General features: G+C 38.5%; 3 protein-coding genes across 9 annotated transcripts in view; all 3 read right to left on the bottom strand.

The window, feature by feature from the left end:
* Positions 1 to 16,655, bottom strand: part of LOC139982824 (uncharacterized) — a 220,871-nt gene that overhangs the window by 114,277 nt on the left and 89,939 nt on the right. The gene's annotated exons all lie outside the window — the stretch shown is intronic.
* Positions 7,251 to 8,735, bottom strand: LOC139983058 (uncharacterized). Its single transcript, XM_071996402.1, has one exon. The coding sequence runs from the start codon at positions 8,617 to 8,619 to the stop codon at positions 7,285 to 7,287; it is 1,335 nt and encodes a 444-aa protein (XP_071852503.1). The 5' UTR covers positions 8,620 to 8,735; the 3' UTR covers positions 7,251 to 7,284.
* Positions 8,283 to 14,714, bottom strand: LOC139983067 (uncharacterized). 2 transcript variants are annotated; one of them, XM_071996417.1, is made up of 3 exons: positions 10,213 to 14,714; positions 9,648 to 10,018; positions 8,283 to 8,735 (listed from the first exon to the last, which is right to left on the bottom strand). In XM_071996417.1, the coding sequence occupies exons 1-3, from the start codon at positions 10,388 to 10,390 to the stop codon at positions 8,715 to 8,717; spliced, it is 570 nt and encodes a 189-aa protein (XP_071852518.1). In that variant the 5' UTR covers positions 10,391 to 14,714; the 3' UTR covers positions 8,283 to 8,714. The 2 variants fall into 2 exon arrangements, with proteins under 2 accessions (XP_071852518.1, XP_071852510.1); XM_071996409.1 differs by lacking the exon at positions 8,283 to 8,735 and having other exon boundaries at positions 8,804 to 10,018.

Here is a 16,655-nt window from a genome sequence, read left to right as displayed (position 1 = left end):
CGTTATATCCTTCAATAGCACGGAAACCGAATGACAATTTTAAATTTAACTTAGAGGAAAGAGTTAGAATTGCAAAATCAAAACTCAAATTTGAAAAGGGTTATTTACCTAATTGGAGTGAAGAAGTATTCACGGTAGTGAAGCGGAAACCCAAACCTATACCCGTATACAAACTCCAGGACTGGGATGGTGAGGCCATTGAGGGTAACTTTTATGAACATGAACTACAAAGTGTTCACGTCGATGAGAGCGCCCTATTTAGAGTCGAAAAAGTTTTGAAGAAGCGAAAGCGAGGAGGCCGCACTGAATATCTCGTTAAATGGCAGGGATATCCAGCAAAATTTAACAGTTGGGTGAAGGACGTGGACAAGATATGATGGCATCGCACTTTTACGTGACGTTGCCTAGCAACAGTTCATACGAATATTTTCCACGTAACACGCTTTCTAGTTTCACGTCGCAGTTGGCAGAGCCTATTGTATTATCAGGGAATTGGGAAGTAGCGCTTTGTGAAATTCAGTATCCTTTCAATTGGCACAATGTGACATATAAAAATTGTAGCATGCTCCTCAACGAGAGAGATTTGTTTACCCGAGGGATATTATGACACCATACAGGAAGTCATAGATGCCTTTCACGACGAATTAACCCCAGCGGAGACATCCAACGTGAAACTACATCTCAACAAGCATTCTTTCAAAACTGCGGTGAGAGTAAGAAGAGGTTACAGCCTCGCTCTTCAAGGTCTCAGTCAAATGTTTGGTTTCTTAGACCATAACAAGATATGTACGGAGGGATTCAACATCGGTGACGTTGTCTCAGATGTACACAATGGCGTCACCAGTTTTTTTGTTTACAGTGACATAGTCGATCATCAGAGGGTAGGGAATGCTCACGTGCCCTTACTGCGAGTTGTTAAAATAGGAGATAAACGCCCAGGGGAGCACATCACGGTGTCGTACACCAATCCGCATTACATTCCCGTTCGATCCCGAATGATCGAAAACATCCAAATAGATTTAAGGGATGATCTCGGACAAATGATTCCATTTCAACTTGGGCGTGTGATCGTGAAACTCCACTTCAAGCAGAGTAAATCTTCCCTTTTTACCTAATCCTAAACGTATCAATATGAAGAATTCATTTGAAGACTACTACCTTCGCCAGGTAGGACGTGGACTTCCAGTGTTCACTGGTTACCACCATCAGAGAGGACACGGATTAGGAGGTATCTTAGGGCGATTAGCCAGATCAGCCCTTCCATTTTTAAAGAGTGGGGCTAAAACACTGGGCAAACAGGCGTTGTATACGGGAACGGAAATTATGAACGATGCGCTGCAAGGAGAACACATTAAAACCTCTGCTAAGCGACAACTTGGTCAAGCAGGACAACGGATGGTCACGAGTGTACTGGAAGGATCAACTTCGAGAAGGAAACCTTTAAAAAGAAAAGCAAAGCCAAAAAACGTCAGAAGACAACGAACCAAGCGAGTGAAGAGGTCTCTGGATATTTTCGACGTGTAATCATCATCATCATCACCATCATGGCCCTTGTTCACAATAATTCATGCGAGTGCATGAAATCAGAGTTGGATTTGTTCACAGTACCCCCAACACAAACCAGTATCGTGAAGGGCAATTGGATTCAATATCATCCTCTCACTAATATCACCGATACATCCCCGATACAATTTTCCGTGCAGGGATCGACCAAGGATTATCTCGATCTGTCTCAAACTATTCTTCACGTGAGGGCAAAGTTGAGTCAAAGTAACGGCGATGATCTCCCGCCGGACGCAAACGTTGGTCCCGTTAATTTGTTATTACAGTCTCTCTTTTCCGAAGTAGATGTCACGTTAAACGATCGTCTGGTAACGCCTTCAACGAATACTTACGCCTATCGTGCGATGATGGAGACATTGCTCTCTTATGGCCCGGAAGCCAAGGAATCTCAACTCACTGGAAGCCTGTTCTTCAAAGATACTGCTGGAAAAATGGATTCTTGTAATCCCAACGGAGATCAACAAGTGGTGAATGAAGGCCTAAAAGCCAGATACGAATTTGTTAAGAATAGTAAGGTCGTCGATCTGGTTGGCCCCTTACATTGTGATATGTTTGTTCAGCAAAAGATGTTATTAGGTGGTGTTGAAATGAAAATGAAGTTACACCGTAACAAAGATGCTTTTTGTCTCTTGTCCAGTGAAGCAAACGCATCTTTTAAAGTTCGCATTGTGGATGCTTCGCTTTACGTACGTCATGTTAAAGTTCACCCTGAAGTGGCTTTAGCACATGCCAAGGCTTTGGAGCAAGGCACTGCTAAATACCCTATCAACAGAGTAGAAGTCACATCGCTTTCCATCCCGAGAGGAAACTTAATCTTCAAACGGGAAAGTTTGTTCTTGGGTAATCTACCGAAACGAGTGGTGTTGGGAATTGTTGACACGGAAGCTTTTAATGGTGCTTACAACAGAAACCCATTTAATTTTTATCACCATCATCTGAACTTTTTAGCGTTATACGTCGACGGTGAACAGCTACCATGGAAACCGTTACGCTCTAGTTTTACGGATGACCGCTACATCATGGCCTATCAGACCCTTTATTCGGGATTAAATAGTATGTTTAGTGACAAAGGCAATCAGATCAGCCGAAGTGACTACGCCAAAGGTTACACGTTGTATGCCTTTGACATGACCCCTGACCTAGCGAGCGGAGGCCACTTTAATCTCCGCAAAAACGGTAATGTGCGCCTTGAAATGCAATTTGAGCACGCATTGACCAGAAGTGTAAATGTGGTTGTATACGCTGAATATGACGCCGTGGTAGAAGTGGATAAAACTCGCAACGTATTCATAGACTTTTAACGCTCTTCTCTGTAATCACCATGAATACAAAACAATTAATGACGATCATCAAGTCAGACGCAATGTTGCGCCCTTTATGTCGAGGGGTATTTCCAGCGGACTGCCTGCCCACTCAACGCATGAAACCCCCATGGTGTCTTATAGCAAACACGGATATAAAAGAAGAACCGGGAAGTCATTGGGTGGCTATTTTCGTTGGCGTTGAGCAAACAGAATTCTTTGACTCCTTTGGACGTTCTCCCGAAGCATGCGCCTCTTACTTTAGACCATTTCTAAGAAGACACGCTTCAAAATCACCCCTGAAAGTAAATGACAAGCAGATACAAGACTTCTTTTCAACAGCGTGTGGCCAACACTGTTTGTATTTTTTATTGCACAGAGTTAGAGGTCTGTCCATGTCGCGAATCGTCAACCAGTTTACGAAGGATTGGCAACTAAACAACTCTTTGGTCAATGCATTTATCGAACGACGCTATGACGTCGCCCTACCTATCGTAGATGACGAATATTTGGCATTTCAAATTGCCAGAATCATTTTTAAAAAGGAGTGTGCGTGGTAATCAGGATTCAATTATGCGTAGGCTAATGACGATAACGGCCATGAGACGACTGTGCACCGTTTTCGTAGTCGAGACATTTGTTTTCTCTTTATATTTAGGGTAACATTTGAAAACGGGTTCATTTCTCTAAATGCATTCGACGAAACTACAACATCCCTTTACGTGCGTCATTGCAGGGCCTACTGGTTGTGGTAAAACGCAGTTTGTAAAGAAAATTTTGACGCAAGATGTCATTGAAGGAACGCCTGAGAGGATTGTGTATTGCTATGGGGAATACCAGCCAGCTTTTATGGAGCTGTCTGCTGCCCTCTCTAACATCCGTTTTGTTGAAGGTCTCCCGACGGATTTGGAGACATATCTTGACCCAACTTACAAAACGTTGATGATTTTAGACGATATTATGACGTCACATGGGAACGATCAACGCATAACTGATTTGTTCTCCAAAGGATCACATCACAGAAACATTTCCGTGATATAAATTTTACAAAATTTCTTTTATGGGGCAAAGGAAACGCGTAATATCACACTGAATGCACATTATATCGTGTTATTTAAAAACCCGAGAGACAAAACCCAAGTCTCAAATTTGGCCAAACAGATGTATCCTGGTCAAGTCAAATTTATGCAAGAAGCGTTTGCAGATGCTACCAAGAATCCATACGGATACCTCTTCATCGATTTAAAGCCTTACACGCCCGAGGATTTTCGTCTTCGTACAAACATTTTTCCACATGAGACGCAGTATGCATACGTACCCAAATGATCGAAGGAAATAAACACAAACTGATAAAACATAGACACACAGATCTAAGGCCTTCATTTTTTATCTGAAACGCAGACATGGCACCACCATCACGTCGCTTGAGAAACCATGCCCGGGAAATTGATTTTTTATCGAAATGTTCCCCCAAACAGCGAAAGGCTTTCCTACAACACGCGGACCCCCAGTTAATCAAAAGTTTATGTGAATGCTCCGCCAATGTTGTAAAAGGAAATGTGCCATTATCTCGCGTCCAGAAGTCGAAATTGTCGCGGTACAAGAAACATCTCAGGGAACTATCCAACAAACGCCTATCCAATAAAAAGCGCAAGGATATATTAATACAGAGGGGAGGCTTTTTGAGTTTAATATTAAAACCTATCATTCAATCTTTGGGAGGCATGTTACTAGGTGCTGTGACGCAACAATAAAATATCATGCAATATACCAAGAAGATGGTTCTGATGCCTCAGGATGTGGCTCGAGTGGTTCACGCAACCAATCAGGATAAAACACCATCTCGACTCCACCAATTGGATGAAGCCATGAAAAACACTCTAGATAGGAAGGACCTAACCCTGTACGAAAAAGTGGACTTGTACCATCAGATTCTACAACGCTATTTGGACGCAGAAAAAACAGTTGGGGAACCTATCGCGCTGCGTGTTATGAGCGATACGACGACGACGATGGATCAGTCCCAGAGTCAAACTACTACCCCTATTAAGAAGGATCAATCTTCCAAGGAGGAACCAAATTATCAATTAATCAAACATTTTCCAAAATCTATTAAAAACAAGGCTAAACTTTTGTTAGACCGTATTCATCATCAGCGTTTATCAGATCATGAACCTACTATCGACTGGAATTTAAAAGGGGAGTTAATCTATGAGGGTAATCCAGTAGTCGGTTCTAACATCACCGACTTAATCCTCGATCTGTTACAATCGCGTAAAGATTTTAATCCTATTGGGTGGCAACAGTTTATGAGAGGTTTAATGACAATCAATTTTCCCGAAGCCTATGTCGGAAATGTAACAAGGCGACAATATATGCACCAATTGAAGGATCCACCCGCCCGATTATTACCCACTCCTCCCGGGAAAAGAAATTCTCGTAGATCATCTCCAGCTAGACCAATGTCTAAACGGCATAAATGGTTAAAATGGGAAGCCCTGTAATAATTATTTTCATTTATTTATTATTTTTATATTTTATATTTTTTATAATCCGTCATTACTTCCTTCATCAGTAGTTCATCATATATCATCTTAGCTTTTAAATACAAAAGAGGAACATAAATAAAGAAGACGCAAAAGTAAGTGAAACAAAACACGAAATATGATGGGGTGTGTGGGGGGGTCAATACCCTTCTCTTTTTTCTTTCTTTTATTTCAATATGTTTTTTCTTCAATTGAAATTCATTTTACAAACAATTACGTTAAATAATAAATTCTCAAAATATATATCCATATAATATTCTCTCATATTTACATCTTACGACTTTTACTCATACCTTCCATTTTTTCCCACCGTCCCATATAACCCCCCTCCCCCATTGATGACATTACGTCTTAGAAATCAAATCCATAAGGTACGGTTCTGAATTCATCTAAAATGATTCTTTTGTCGTAAACGACTCTGTAATCTTTTTTCATCGTCTTATTGATGATCTTCCTTCTTTTGACATCCCGGGTGATTTTATGTGTATCAGTGACCGTTACGACGGGAGGTTGTTTTTTCTCATTCACTGATTGTACCATTTCATACAAAGTATTGTAATTCACTTTTTGAGTGTTTTCATAATTTAAAGTAATTCCGCGAACTTTGCATACGGACATGCCACTATCTAACGTATAGGCGTAATTTTTTGGCCCACCTGTACAAAAGGAAGCAATGAACTGTCCGTCCTTTGGATCGATTTCATTAGTCAAGTCCCCGAGATAATCCCCGGTGGGTGGTTCCCATTCCCCTGGCTTCGTAACATAGATTATACTATCTGTGTTGAAGTATAAAACTCTTTCCTGCAAACGATCGAGTACATCGTACAAACGCAGTCTAGCGTAACAAGTTGTAAAGGCTGCAATTACGACATTAACACGGGCATTGGGTTGAGCAAATTCCTGGTACTCTTTGTAGCAAACTTCTACGATTTCCCCGTTAATTAAACGTATGTTTCTTACGTCAGTTTTGTCAGAGTCTTGTATTAATTCGTAAAGGCGTGACACGTTGGTCACGACTTCGGTTTTTTCCAAATCTGACCGCTGACCGAATTTTCCCCAAAAGCTGTTCAGCATTAGTTTAGCTAGTGCTCTGAGCCCAGGATTATAGTTAATCTTGCTTGAATCTAATTCAATGCCCTCGTTTGCTGCATAGTCTGCAATGTACTTGTCTCGATCGTCTGCAGTGATACACCATGAAGGCCACCCCGAAACTTCCTGTTTGACTTTCAAGAACGTGTTGATGTAGTCAGTGAACAAACCCCCCGTTTTCTTTTCTTTATCATACTGTGCCCTGTTTTCGAAATGCCATACAACATCGACGTTCAAAATTTTGTAGCCTTTTGCAACCGCTTGCTGAACTTCAAGCGTTACCCATGTACCAGTGAGTGCTCTTTCTGAATCAGAATGTGTACAGGGGGTTTGACATTTACTTGAAACACAACTCAAACAAAGGGGAAACATCAGTTTGTTATGTATTTTGACTGGAAGTACTGGGTGAAATAAATTTCTGGGGGGTAGTATCTTACACCGCACTAATCCATAGTACTGAGACATATCATGTGATAAATCATCAGTCACCACTTTTGGGTGATACATAGGATAGGAGCAACACTTGTTGACGTACAGATACAGAGAACAAAAATCGACATATTTAATTTGTTCACCCCCTTGAACTTCATGAAGTAATTTGACTCCATTGGTTCTTCCCCCAAAAAATGCTTCTCGAGGATTCAATGGCTCGAGGTTTCTTGGTACCTGTGCAATGCACATTTTCATATCGAGGGACAGATCTAGTTTTAATTGATTCCATTGGTGCCCCCACATTTCTACGTAAACATGACCCGGATAAACATCACGAAAGAATTGCTTTCTCTTTACAGTCCGATTGTAGAGCTCCCCCATTGTAATTTGATGATACGGATGTATCGTGTCCTCGTCATAGCACGTCGGACATCCGTGCCACCAACACCCTTGAAATTCAAAAATAACGTACCCTCCGTAGCAAACCCATCTACCCAGTACGGTCCCATTTTCCTTTCCCCTTCATTCTGAGCATGTTGTATGTATATGTTCCTCCTAACACTTTCGTACCGTAACCACTGAAGCGATACATAAGAATTTTGCTTTTGTTTTTGATGATGGAAGGCTGCAATTGTATTAGCTGGCTTCAAAAAATTACGCCTAAACACTAAATTACATGCGGAGGCTATCGTCATGCAATGTTTGAAAGGGTCAACGCCTCGCAAGTCTTTCTCTGTAATTGCCATGAAGAATTCACGACAAAATAAACAACAACGTCTCAAAATATCAACATCACTAATACAGTACAACACTATTTCCTTTTGAAAGTCAAACGGGACATTCTTCTGAAGTTCACTTTCATACCAACTCAAAAACTCCTTTCTCTTTTTAACCGACATGGCATTTGGTGTGTAAAAGGATGCATCGGGCAAAGGGCCCACATAGTTTTGATTTGCCTCGGTATTAAATAAATGTGGAAAATAGCCTTTCCTCAACTCATCGATCCCAAACGTTTTGGGGAGAGCAGCTAAAGGCATAGGCATAAAATTAAGGGAATCGATAAACCGAATCTTTTGACTCGACAGTTCAATTTGCATAATTTTCCCGCCCGTGGTAATGATGTTCGGCGTCAACCCTAATTTGTAAAGAAAATCCAAAATAAAATACCCGTCAAACCCTTTGAAATTATGCGCTATAAAAGTCGTATTCTCTTTTTTAATAAACCATTCCCCGAATTTGTTTTGAGTGTTAGCCCCCGAAAATATGACTTGTTTATCCCCACAGAAATTACACACAGTCTCAAATGATTCAGAGATACACCCCTCACAAACCACCTGGGCAACACATAAGTTTGGCACATGTGTTCCACTTTCTTGGATGGTCTCAAAATCATAAAATATGTACGCGCGAGGGGCAGAGTTTTGTTCATTGTCTTCTTTATGACTTGAACCCTGTTGCGCACACACTTCCCCCATCTCCTGACCCTCTTCCCCTTCTTTTTCCAAAGGCTCTTGTTTATGCTTATGCACTTGAATAGAACACTTATGACCATCTGTTACAGTCAAATGACAAATCTTACAATAATACTCATTACAATTATGCTTGCTGTAACCCCCGTCCCTGGTTTTCCTTAACCTCACTAACCGATCGCAGTGTTTACATTGTCGAAACCGTTCACAAACAGTCATAGAATCACCTTTGCTTTTTTCGTTGATATGATTTCTAAAACAGTTTTCATTTTTAAATTCACGGTTACACTTGTTACAATGAATCCATTGATTATTCACTTCGGTCTTGCAATTTCCTGCAAAACAAACGTTGCATGTACTCTCACATACGTGTCTGAAGCGATCATCGTACAATGTATTGTGAAAATGACAATAGTATCCTTTACCGTAAAAAGCGTTTGGTTGAAGTAATAAATGATAGTGTCCGTCGTGCAAATGGAGAAAAATTTGTTTCCCTATCGCTAAATCTGAGCCTTTGAAAATCACTTCGGGGGACTGTAAACCGCTTAAAACAATTATTTGAAAACGGCGACCAAAATGATTTTGAAAAGTTTGCAGTTCTGGAATACCGCACATTCCTTGGGGTACCCCCGCATTTTCGTGTAATTCTTTCGCTAATTCGAGCTGAATCTTTCTACCCTTTTTTATTTGACTCAACTTAGGGTGATTTTTGTCTTTTATAGCAAGGGCTGTCACTAGAGCTCGAGCGCAACAAAGTTCATCGTTACCCCGTGGAATGGAAATGATGCATTGCTTACCACGAAAAAAATCATCAATTGATTGTCTACTGGTAAATTTATACCGGTTAGACCTACCCCCACCTGAAGGCATTTTCAAATGGATCAAATTCAGCCTACAGTAAGTTCACTGTCTAGATATAATTCCCGATTGGACTGTAAAACCTTCTGGATTTCGGCCATAATTTTCTCCACTGTCACGTCACGACGTCTTATGAACAGTAACGCAATAGGTGTATCTAATTGTTCTGATGTAATAACAATGCGAACCATATCGTGAGGCGATATATTAGAACTTAATTCATTACCTAATAAATGATCAAATATCTGACCTAAAATTTGGGGGAAATTATCAATATTGACTCTGTCATTTTCTATTAAGTTAAACGTAATACAGTAATCGTTTGATGTCGCTTTGAATTTTTTAACATATTTTTCAGTCACTTTATCAATATTATAAAATTCACTTACATCATAATTACTGAAACTGTCTTGACTGGTGTCATGCTCAGATGAAGGGTCAATGTCTCCTTCTTCTTCTGCGATATCCCTTAGGCGTTTACAGCCTTCTCCGGTTTGTTCGGGGGGCGCTTGCGTAGAGAGTCCAGAAGGCAAAGATCCTTTGTTGATCCTTCCTACAATATCCTGGTCTGTGTCTTGTTGTCGAATAGGGGCGGTAGATGCACTTTCATGGACAGGAGGAAGCGTAGGGATAACTGAAATCATTTCTTCATCAGTAACCCCTTCACATTCCCCGCCATCAACTAGCCAGTCTAATACCATAGTCTCCAAGGCATCCATTTTGGGCAACTCGGACTCGTTTAACCATTCTCTGACCATATCTGTTAAGAACACGTACAAATAAAATACAAATCATTAAGAACACAGAGCAGAAAATTAAATACAGGGTTAAAGAGTCTAATCGTAACTGTTACTGAATTTAGTTTAATTTGGAATGTTTTCTATTTTGAATTGAATAAACGATTCCTTCTAAACCTATACGTGAATATATATTCGAATGAAATGAACGTCTTACCTCTTTCTTGTTGACTGGATGATACGTTATCGCTAGGCTGATCCTCCGGATGTAAAAAATCACACATGCGCTCAAAAAATTGCTCACGTTCCCCCTCGTTCAGGATTTCCTCAGCAGCGATGACTTCCAAATCCTCAAAGCAAGAAGCAGCAACAATTTTTTGATTCGTGGCATCCATGCTTGATATTTTGGTTTTTAGTTTACGAGCGTATGAAAACTTAGAACGAATATTTCGACAAGTTGGTGATGTCAAATGACTTCTATCTTGATCAAACGCGTGGGTAAGAGTGAGGCCTGCGAAACTGAAACGACGTGGCCCTCATGCTCATTTCTTTAGTGCGCATGTCTAAAAACAATTAGACCCGTGATTGGTTATTCGATTTAGGATGGCCCTACCACTCAATCCTTCAATGCGCATGTCTGAAATCAATCTGAGCGCGTGATTGGTTATTCGACTTAGGATAGGCCATTAACATCCTTTCCCCCTAGACTTAAATCCATTACAGGCTCAACCTGTCAATCAGCCCTCGACAAACTTAAACTTGTTGTTACACAACTTTCGTGTTTTTTAACTTTAACCTTTATTTTTGCTAATGACTGAGTTAAACCCCTCATTCATCGAAGACACTCTGCTGGTACCAACGCCCATTAGAGCTAGGCTCCTTATCGAACGTCAAACCTAACTTTAACCTTTATTTTTTGCTAATGACTGAGTTAAACCCCCTCATTCACTGAAGACCCTCTGATGGTACCAGCGTGCTTTTAAATTAGCTCCTTATCTACGTCAAACAAAGAGTACCGGTAATCCCTAAAACTTCTCCTAACTTGAACCTTGTTTTTTTTTAAGCTGCGTACCCCACCACCTAATGGTCGGTTAAAAGATAATCACCGGCTTCACTCTGGAGCTTTAGACTCGTGAACAAAGAGCACCTGCAATCTTTTTCTTACCTTTTTCCTTTAAAAAGAGTTTTCATCTTATTCAAAACTTCATTCGTTTTTGAACTTCCAAATTGTACATTTCCATAACTATAATGGCAAGTGCTAGGCAATTATACCAGGCGTACGGCGAAGAGTTGAAACTTCTCTTTAAGGAGGAGTTTGAAAAGATCGTTCACAGCGACACTTTCGTTAGGTTTTGCAACAGAGCCAAGTTTAGGATTTTCCTAAAAGAAGTGACGGTCAGAGTCAGACACAGTGGGATCAGAGATAAGCGTATATGGCTGAAGGATTCGGTGCACGACGTCCAGTACCAAACTCCGGCCAATGAAACGGAACACAGGACACGTCAGGTTAGATTTTTACTGACTTACCTGCTATTGGCCCAATTCGACTGGTTTGCAGTACAGAAAGAGGCACTCCGCTACAAGTTGACGGTGGAGTTCGAGCAGGAGTTGGCCATCATCGAATGGTAGGACAACTTACCAACGGCTTCCAACGGCTCTTTTTTAGGGCCACCAATTTCTCCAGAAAGAGCAGACTGATCCGACTTCCTTAAACATGCATTGTCTTTTCTTTCTTTTCATTAATTTAAGTTATTTATTTATTTATTGTTCTCGATAGCTATTTATTTATGTATATTATTTATTCTTACTTAGTCTCTCTTTTTCTTTTTTATATTTATGATCCACCTTATCTCCATATGGAACAATTACCTATATAGTGAAAATACCTGGCCTCGTTAAAAAAAACTTAGAAACTTAGCGTGGTGAAAAGTTAAGGCTACGGCATGTCATGTTTGGGGTTCATGATTCTGTGAACGTATCCCCTCACCACTTTAAAAATAAATAAATAAAATAACAGTTCTTGGCCTTGTAAAAAAAAATAAATAAAAAAAAAATAAAAAAAAACTTAGAAACTTAGCGTGGTGAAAAGTTAAGGCTATATGGCAAGCCGTTTTAACATTTACCTCTCTATTCTACTTAAGTAGAATTAATTCCACTTAAGTAGAATACAATTAAGCTTAAGTGAAATGAATTGCACTTAAGTAGAATACAATTAAGCTTAAGTAAAATGAATTGCACTTAAGTAGAATTGCATTTTACTTAAGTTTAATTGTATTCCACTTAAGTAAAATTACCACTTTCTTTTAAGCTTAAGTTAAATTCAATTTCACTTAAGCTTAATTGTATTCTACTTAAGTAAAATACAATTCTACTTAAGTAAAATTTAATTTAGCTTAAGTAAAAGTGTCATTCTTTTTCACTTAAGCTAAATGCATTTTACTTAAGTAAAATTGTATTTTACTTAAGTAGAATACAATTAAGCTTAAGTGAAATTGAATTTAACTTAAGCTAAATTGTATTCTACTTAAGTAGAATTGTATTTTACTTAAGTAGAATACAATTGCATTTTACTTAAGTAAAATTCAATTCTACTTAAGTAAAATACAATTTAGCTTAAGTGGAATTGAAGGATATGGCAAGCCGTTATAACATTTACCTCGTGCGGAGAAGTGGTTGGTCTGGGGGCAATGTTTACATGGTACCATGCCTTGTGGTACTTCTACTACTAGTACCACTGATTGGTGGTATGTCGTGTTGTAGTCGTTCCCTTGCCCTCAAAAGTGCTTTTCCAACTGCATCAGCAACAGTTTGCAACGATTTATTGGCTGGCTGCATTTACCAAATGTCTAACGTTCAGACTGAGTGATAAACAAAGCTTTGCTCCATTTGCTAAGTATGGTGTTATGTTCGTATATACACAACGAAAGCTGGATAAGTATCGCAGAATGGGGGAATGGCCGCAAATGATTACGTAACTAGTACGTCTTGAACGTAACTCTATAGGTCTCGCATCACAATTAATTGTTCCATTGACTTACACACTAAACTCATCACTTTCAAGACCTGCCAAAGCATAGATAGAAGTTTTCATCTGGTATATCCTACCCACCACATGATAGCTGTGTTCTAGTGGCCTATCATGGCACTTGCAAACTTCCATATCATGACCGTTTAGATTATGAGCTAGAAGAGGAGCAAGTTTATCACACTGAACCCTTCCATATGCTCGTACGGAGTAATATCAACATTTAACCAAAGATTTTTAAAATGGTTTATATCACCTTCGATCCTCCCTATTTTCACACCATCTGTACTTAAAATTATGCTCTTTCATATAAAGGCAGAAACAACGATGACAGTAAATGATAACATGCTTAAGGAAGCTTTACATTAGGTACTTTTACCTCTTTTCTGACAATGGTAACCCTATTGAGCGGATGAACACGTGGTGAGGTACCTAAAATAGTATACAGAGTCGGACTTCGCGGCAAGTACAGTGACGCAATGAGTAGCATATACTGATTGACCAATCACATTTTACTTAAGCTAAATTGCATTTTACTTAAGTGAAATAGATTGACCAATCACATTTCACTTAAGCGTAATTCTATTTCACTTAAGTAAAATGCAATTTAGCTTAAGTGAAATTGAAAAGCCATTTTGCTTAAGTAAAATAGCATTTTACTTAAGTAGAATTGAATTTTACTTAAGCAGAATTGCATTTTACTTAAGTAGAATTGAATTTTACTTAAGCAGAATTGTATTTTACTTAAGTAGAATTGTATTTTACTTAAGTAAAATACGATGTAGACAAAAACCGTTTGAACTTAAGCTAATATGAATTCCACTTAAGTAGAATACAATTAAGCTTAAGTAAAATGCAATTCTACTTAAGTGCAATTCATTTCACTTAAGCTTAATTGTATTCTACTTAAGTGGAATTAATTCTACTTAAGTAGAATAGAGAGGTAAATGTTAAAACGGCTTGCCATAAGGCTACGGCATGTCATGTTTGGGGTTCATGATTCTGCGAACGTATCCCCTCACCACTTTAAAAATAGATCGATAAAATTAGAAAATTAATAAATAAAATTCATAAATAAATTCATAAAAAAAATTCATAAAAAAATTCATAAAAAAATTCATAAAAAAAATTCATAAAAAAATTCATAAAAATATTAATAACAATATTAATATTATTATAATCCCTTAACAATAGATTGTCCTAAACCATCGTTACTACTACTTATAAGACTTCTGTGTAAGCTCTTTTACACTTCATTAGATCTGGCTCATAGAAATTATTGGTATAATCACAAAAATAAAATGTCTGCAAAAAGAGAGAGAACTAGAGCAAAACACAATATGATCTTATATCATGATGACTTAGTAGGACTTAGATTATAGCCATATCCTTTTCAATGCAAAGAATGTGTGCTATCCCATCAATTGTATTAATTTAACATTTGCTTGAAAAAAATTGAGTTTTCATGATGCAACAAACTAAGTCACAAAGATAATTGGACACAGCTACAGTAGATGGAGTAAATTAAGCTTTGAATTGAAGGAATATATATTTAAAATCCAGCTATTGGTTAAAACAAGTCCAGAATTGGGAAAAGATATCAAAACCTGAGATTTAAGCTATCATAAGACTCTGCATTTCCCTCAACCTACAGTATTTCATCCAACCATTCATATTATCGTTTAACTCTTTACACTTAAAGACCAACTATGGAGACTTTTCGATGAACATAAAATCCCACCATTTTTCATGTATGTAATCCTTAACTGACTCCAATTACATTGCTGTAATTAACTTTACCAATTTCGGACGTTAAATAAGTGAAAAATGGGACGAAAAGTCAGCTTCTATTTCAGACATTCCTGAAACTTTCCTAAGACATCAGGTGACCATGTGACGTCAACGTTTGTATACCTCACTCACAACTATACTTTTAGTGTGTAAAGTCGTATACTTGAGCTGCCAAAAACATCAACGATATTACTCCTTTTTCCTCAAAATGTCACAATTCTGTGTGTTGGAGGTTGCAGTTATACCTCATCCAACAAAAGCATCAGCTTTTTTAGATTTCCGAGTAAAAGAACCGACGTAAAACGCCGCAGACTTTGGATCAATTTTTTGAGATCCACGCGGAAAGATTTTTCAGCACCCGGAGTATCTCATGCCCATGAGTCCACATGCATGACCCTGCTTCTGTGTATGCTGCAAATGTCTCATTCTGTGAAAATTATATACTGTCGATAGCTGTGTCGGACCATGGTCGGACATAGCTAATGTGAAATTGACCGTAAACACGCCCTGGACGTCCTTACATGTAACATTATATCACGCAATTGACAGTAATATATTTACTGTAAGAGATGACCGTATATATATACCGTGCCAAGGGTATAGCATTGTTAGTACATGTACGGTAGTTAGTTACAACTCTCGCCGGCGTTGGCTCACAGCATGTGTAAATAGCCATGTTAGGATTTATCTATTTCATTTGTTGTATTCCAGTATCGTGAGTTCGTGATACATGTGTAATATTGTCCGTTCTGTTTATTCCGACATCTGCATGTTCTAAGGAGTTGAATAAAAACGGTAGTATGTAGCGATCGGACGTTTTATTTCGTTAGTGACTGTCTTGTGATTGTGGGATGTTAGTACTGGTCAAGGCCTGTTTCAACTAGACCTAACTCTATGGAATTACACAGACTCACGGTATAGTTTTTCGCCCAGGATTGAACAAGAAACGTGGATTAGGATATTCACTGCTAAATTTGTTATTGACAGGATACTTTTTCTGTGTTTGTATACTTTTGGATATTAAAACGAGTAAGTACTATGTAAGTATATTGTACCGTACGGACGTATTGACGCTACGCTATGTAAAAGATGCCTCCATTTGAGTGGAAATTTTGCCAATAAAATAAGCAATTTAACTAAAATTTCTGCTTATAATTGTCTTAGAACTTGTTGTTAACCTTCATGTGTTCTTGTTTTAAGCTAACAGCTTTCAAACGCTCGAAATTGGAAGTCAAAAACAGTACAATTGTTCGCTATCTGTGTACAAACAGTGCCTATATCAGCGTTTGATTTTCGCGGTATACAAACTTTGACGTCACACGGTGACCAGAGGCTCCTTTGGGTCAATCTCTGTTTTCAGACATTCCAGAGGTTCATGTCACGTGACTACCCACAATGACCATTTTCGTGGTCGTTTTTGATGGGTTATAGTAGGTTTTCGAAGATTATTTTTTACACATGTTGATTATGGGTATGTAAACTCCTAAATTAATGGAAAATCTAAAAAAAAAAAATTGCCTCCATATTTGGTCTTTAATCCTCTCTTATAGGTAGCCAGAAAATTGCTTTAATTTTTGTTTATTTGAAACTTCCTCTCTGGTTTCCATTCATTAAGTGACAAAGTCAACGCTTTTTCATATGGTATACTTGTTTTTAAGATTATATGAATTATGTTAACGTACTCTAAATTTTCTCATCTTATGTTTTTAAACTGCACCACTGATTTGATAGGCAAATGAAATGAATTGAATTGAATACTGCCATGGTACATCACAAAATTGAATCAACATGAATAAGTGTACATGCTGAAACATTAAGCAGTACACTAAACTGCACTTGATTCA

This window comes from Apostichopus japonicus, chromosome 2, assembly GCF_037975245.1.
Source record: "Apostichopus japonicus isolate 1M-3 chromosome 2, ASM3797524v1, whole genome shotgun sequence".
Lineage (NCBI taxonomy): Eukaryota > Metazoa > Echinodermata > Holothuroidea > Aspidochirotida > Stichopodidae > Apostichopus > Apostichopus japonicus.
Note: the sequence above shows the minus strand (reverse complement) of the source record. Positions and strands in the feature narration are given on the sequence as shown.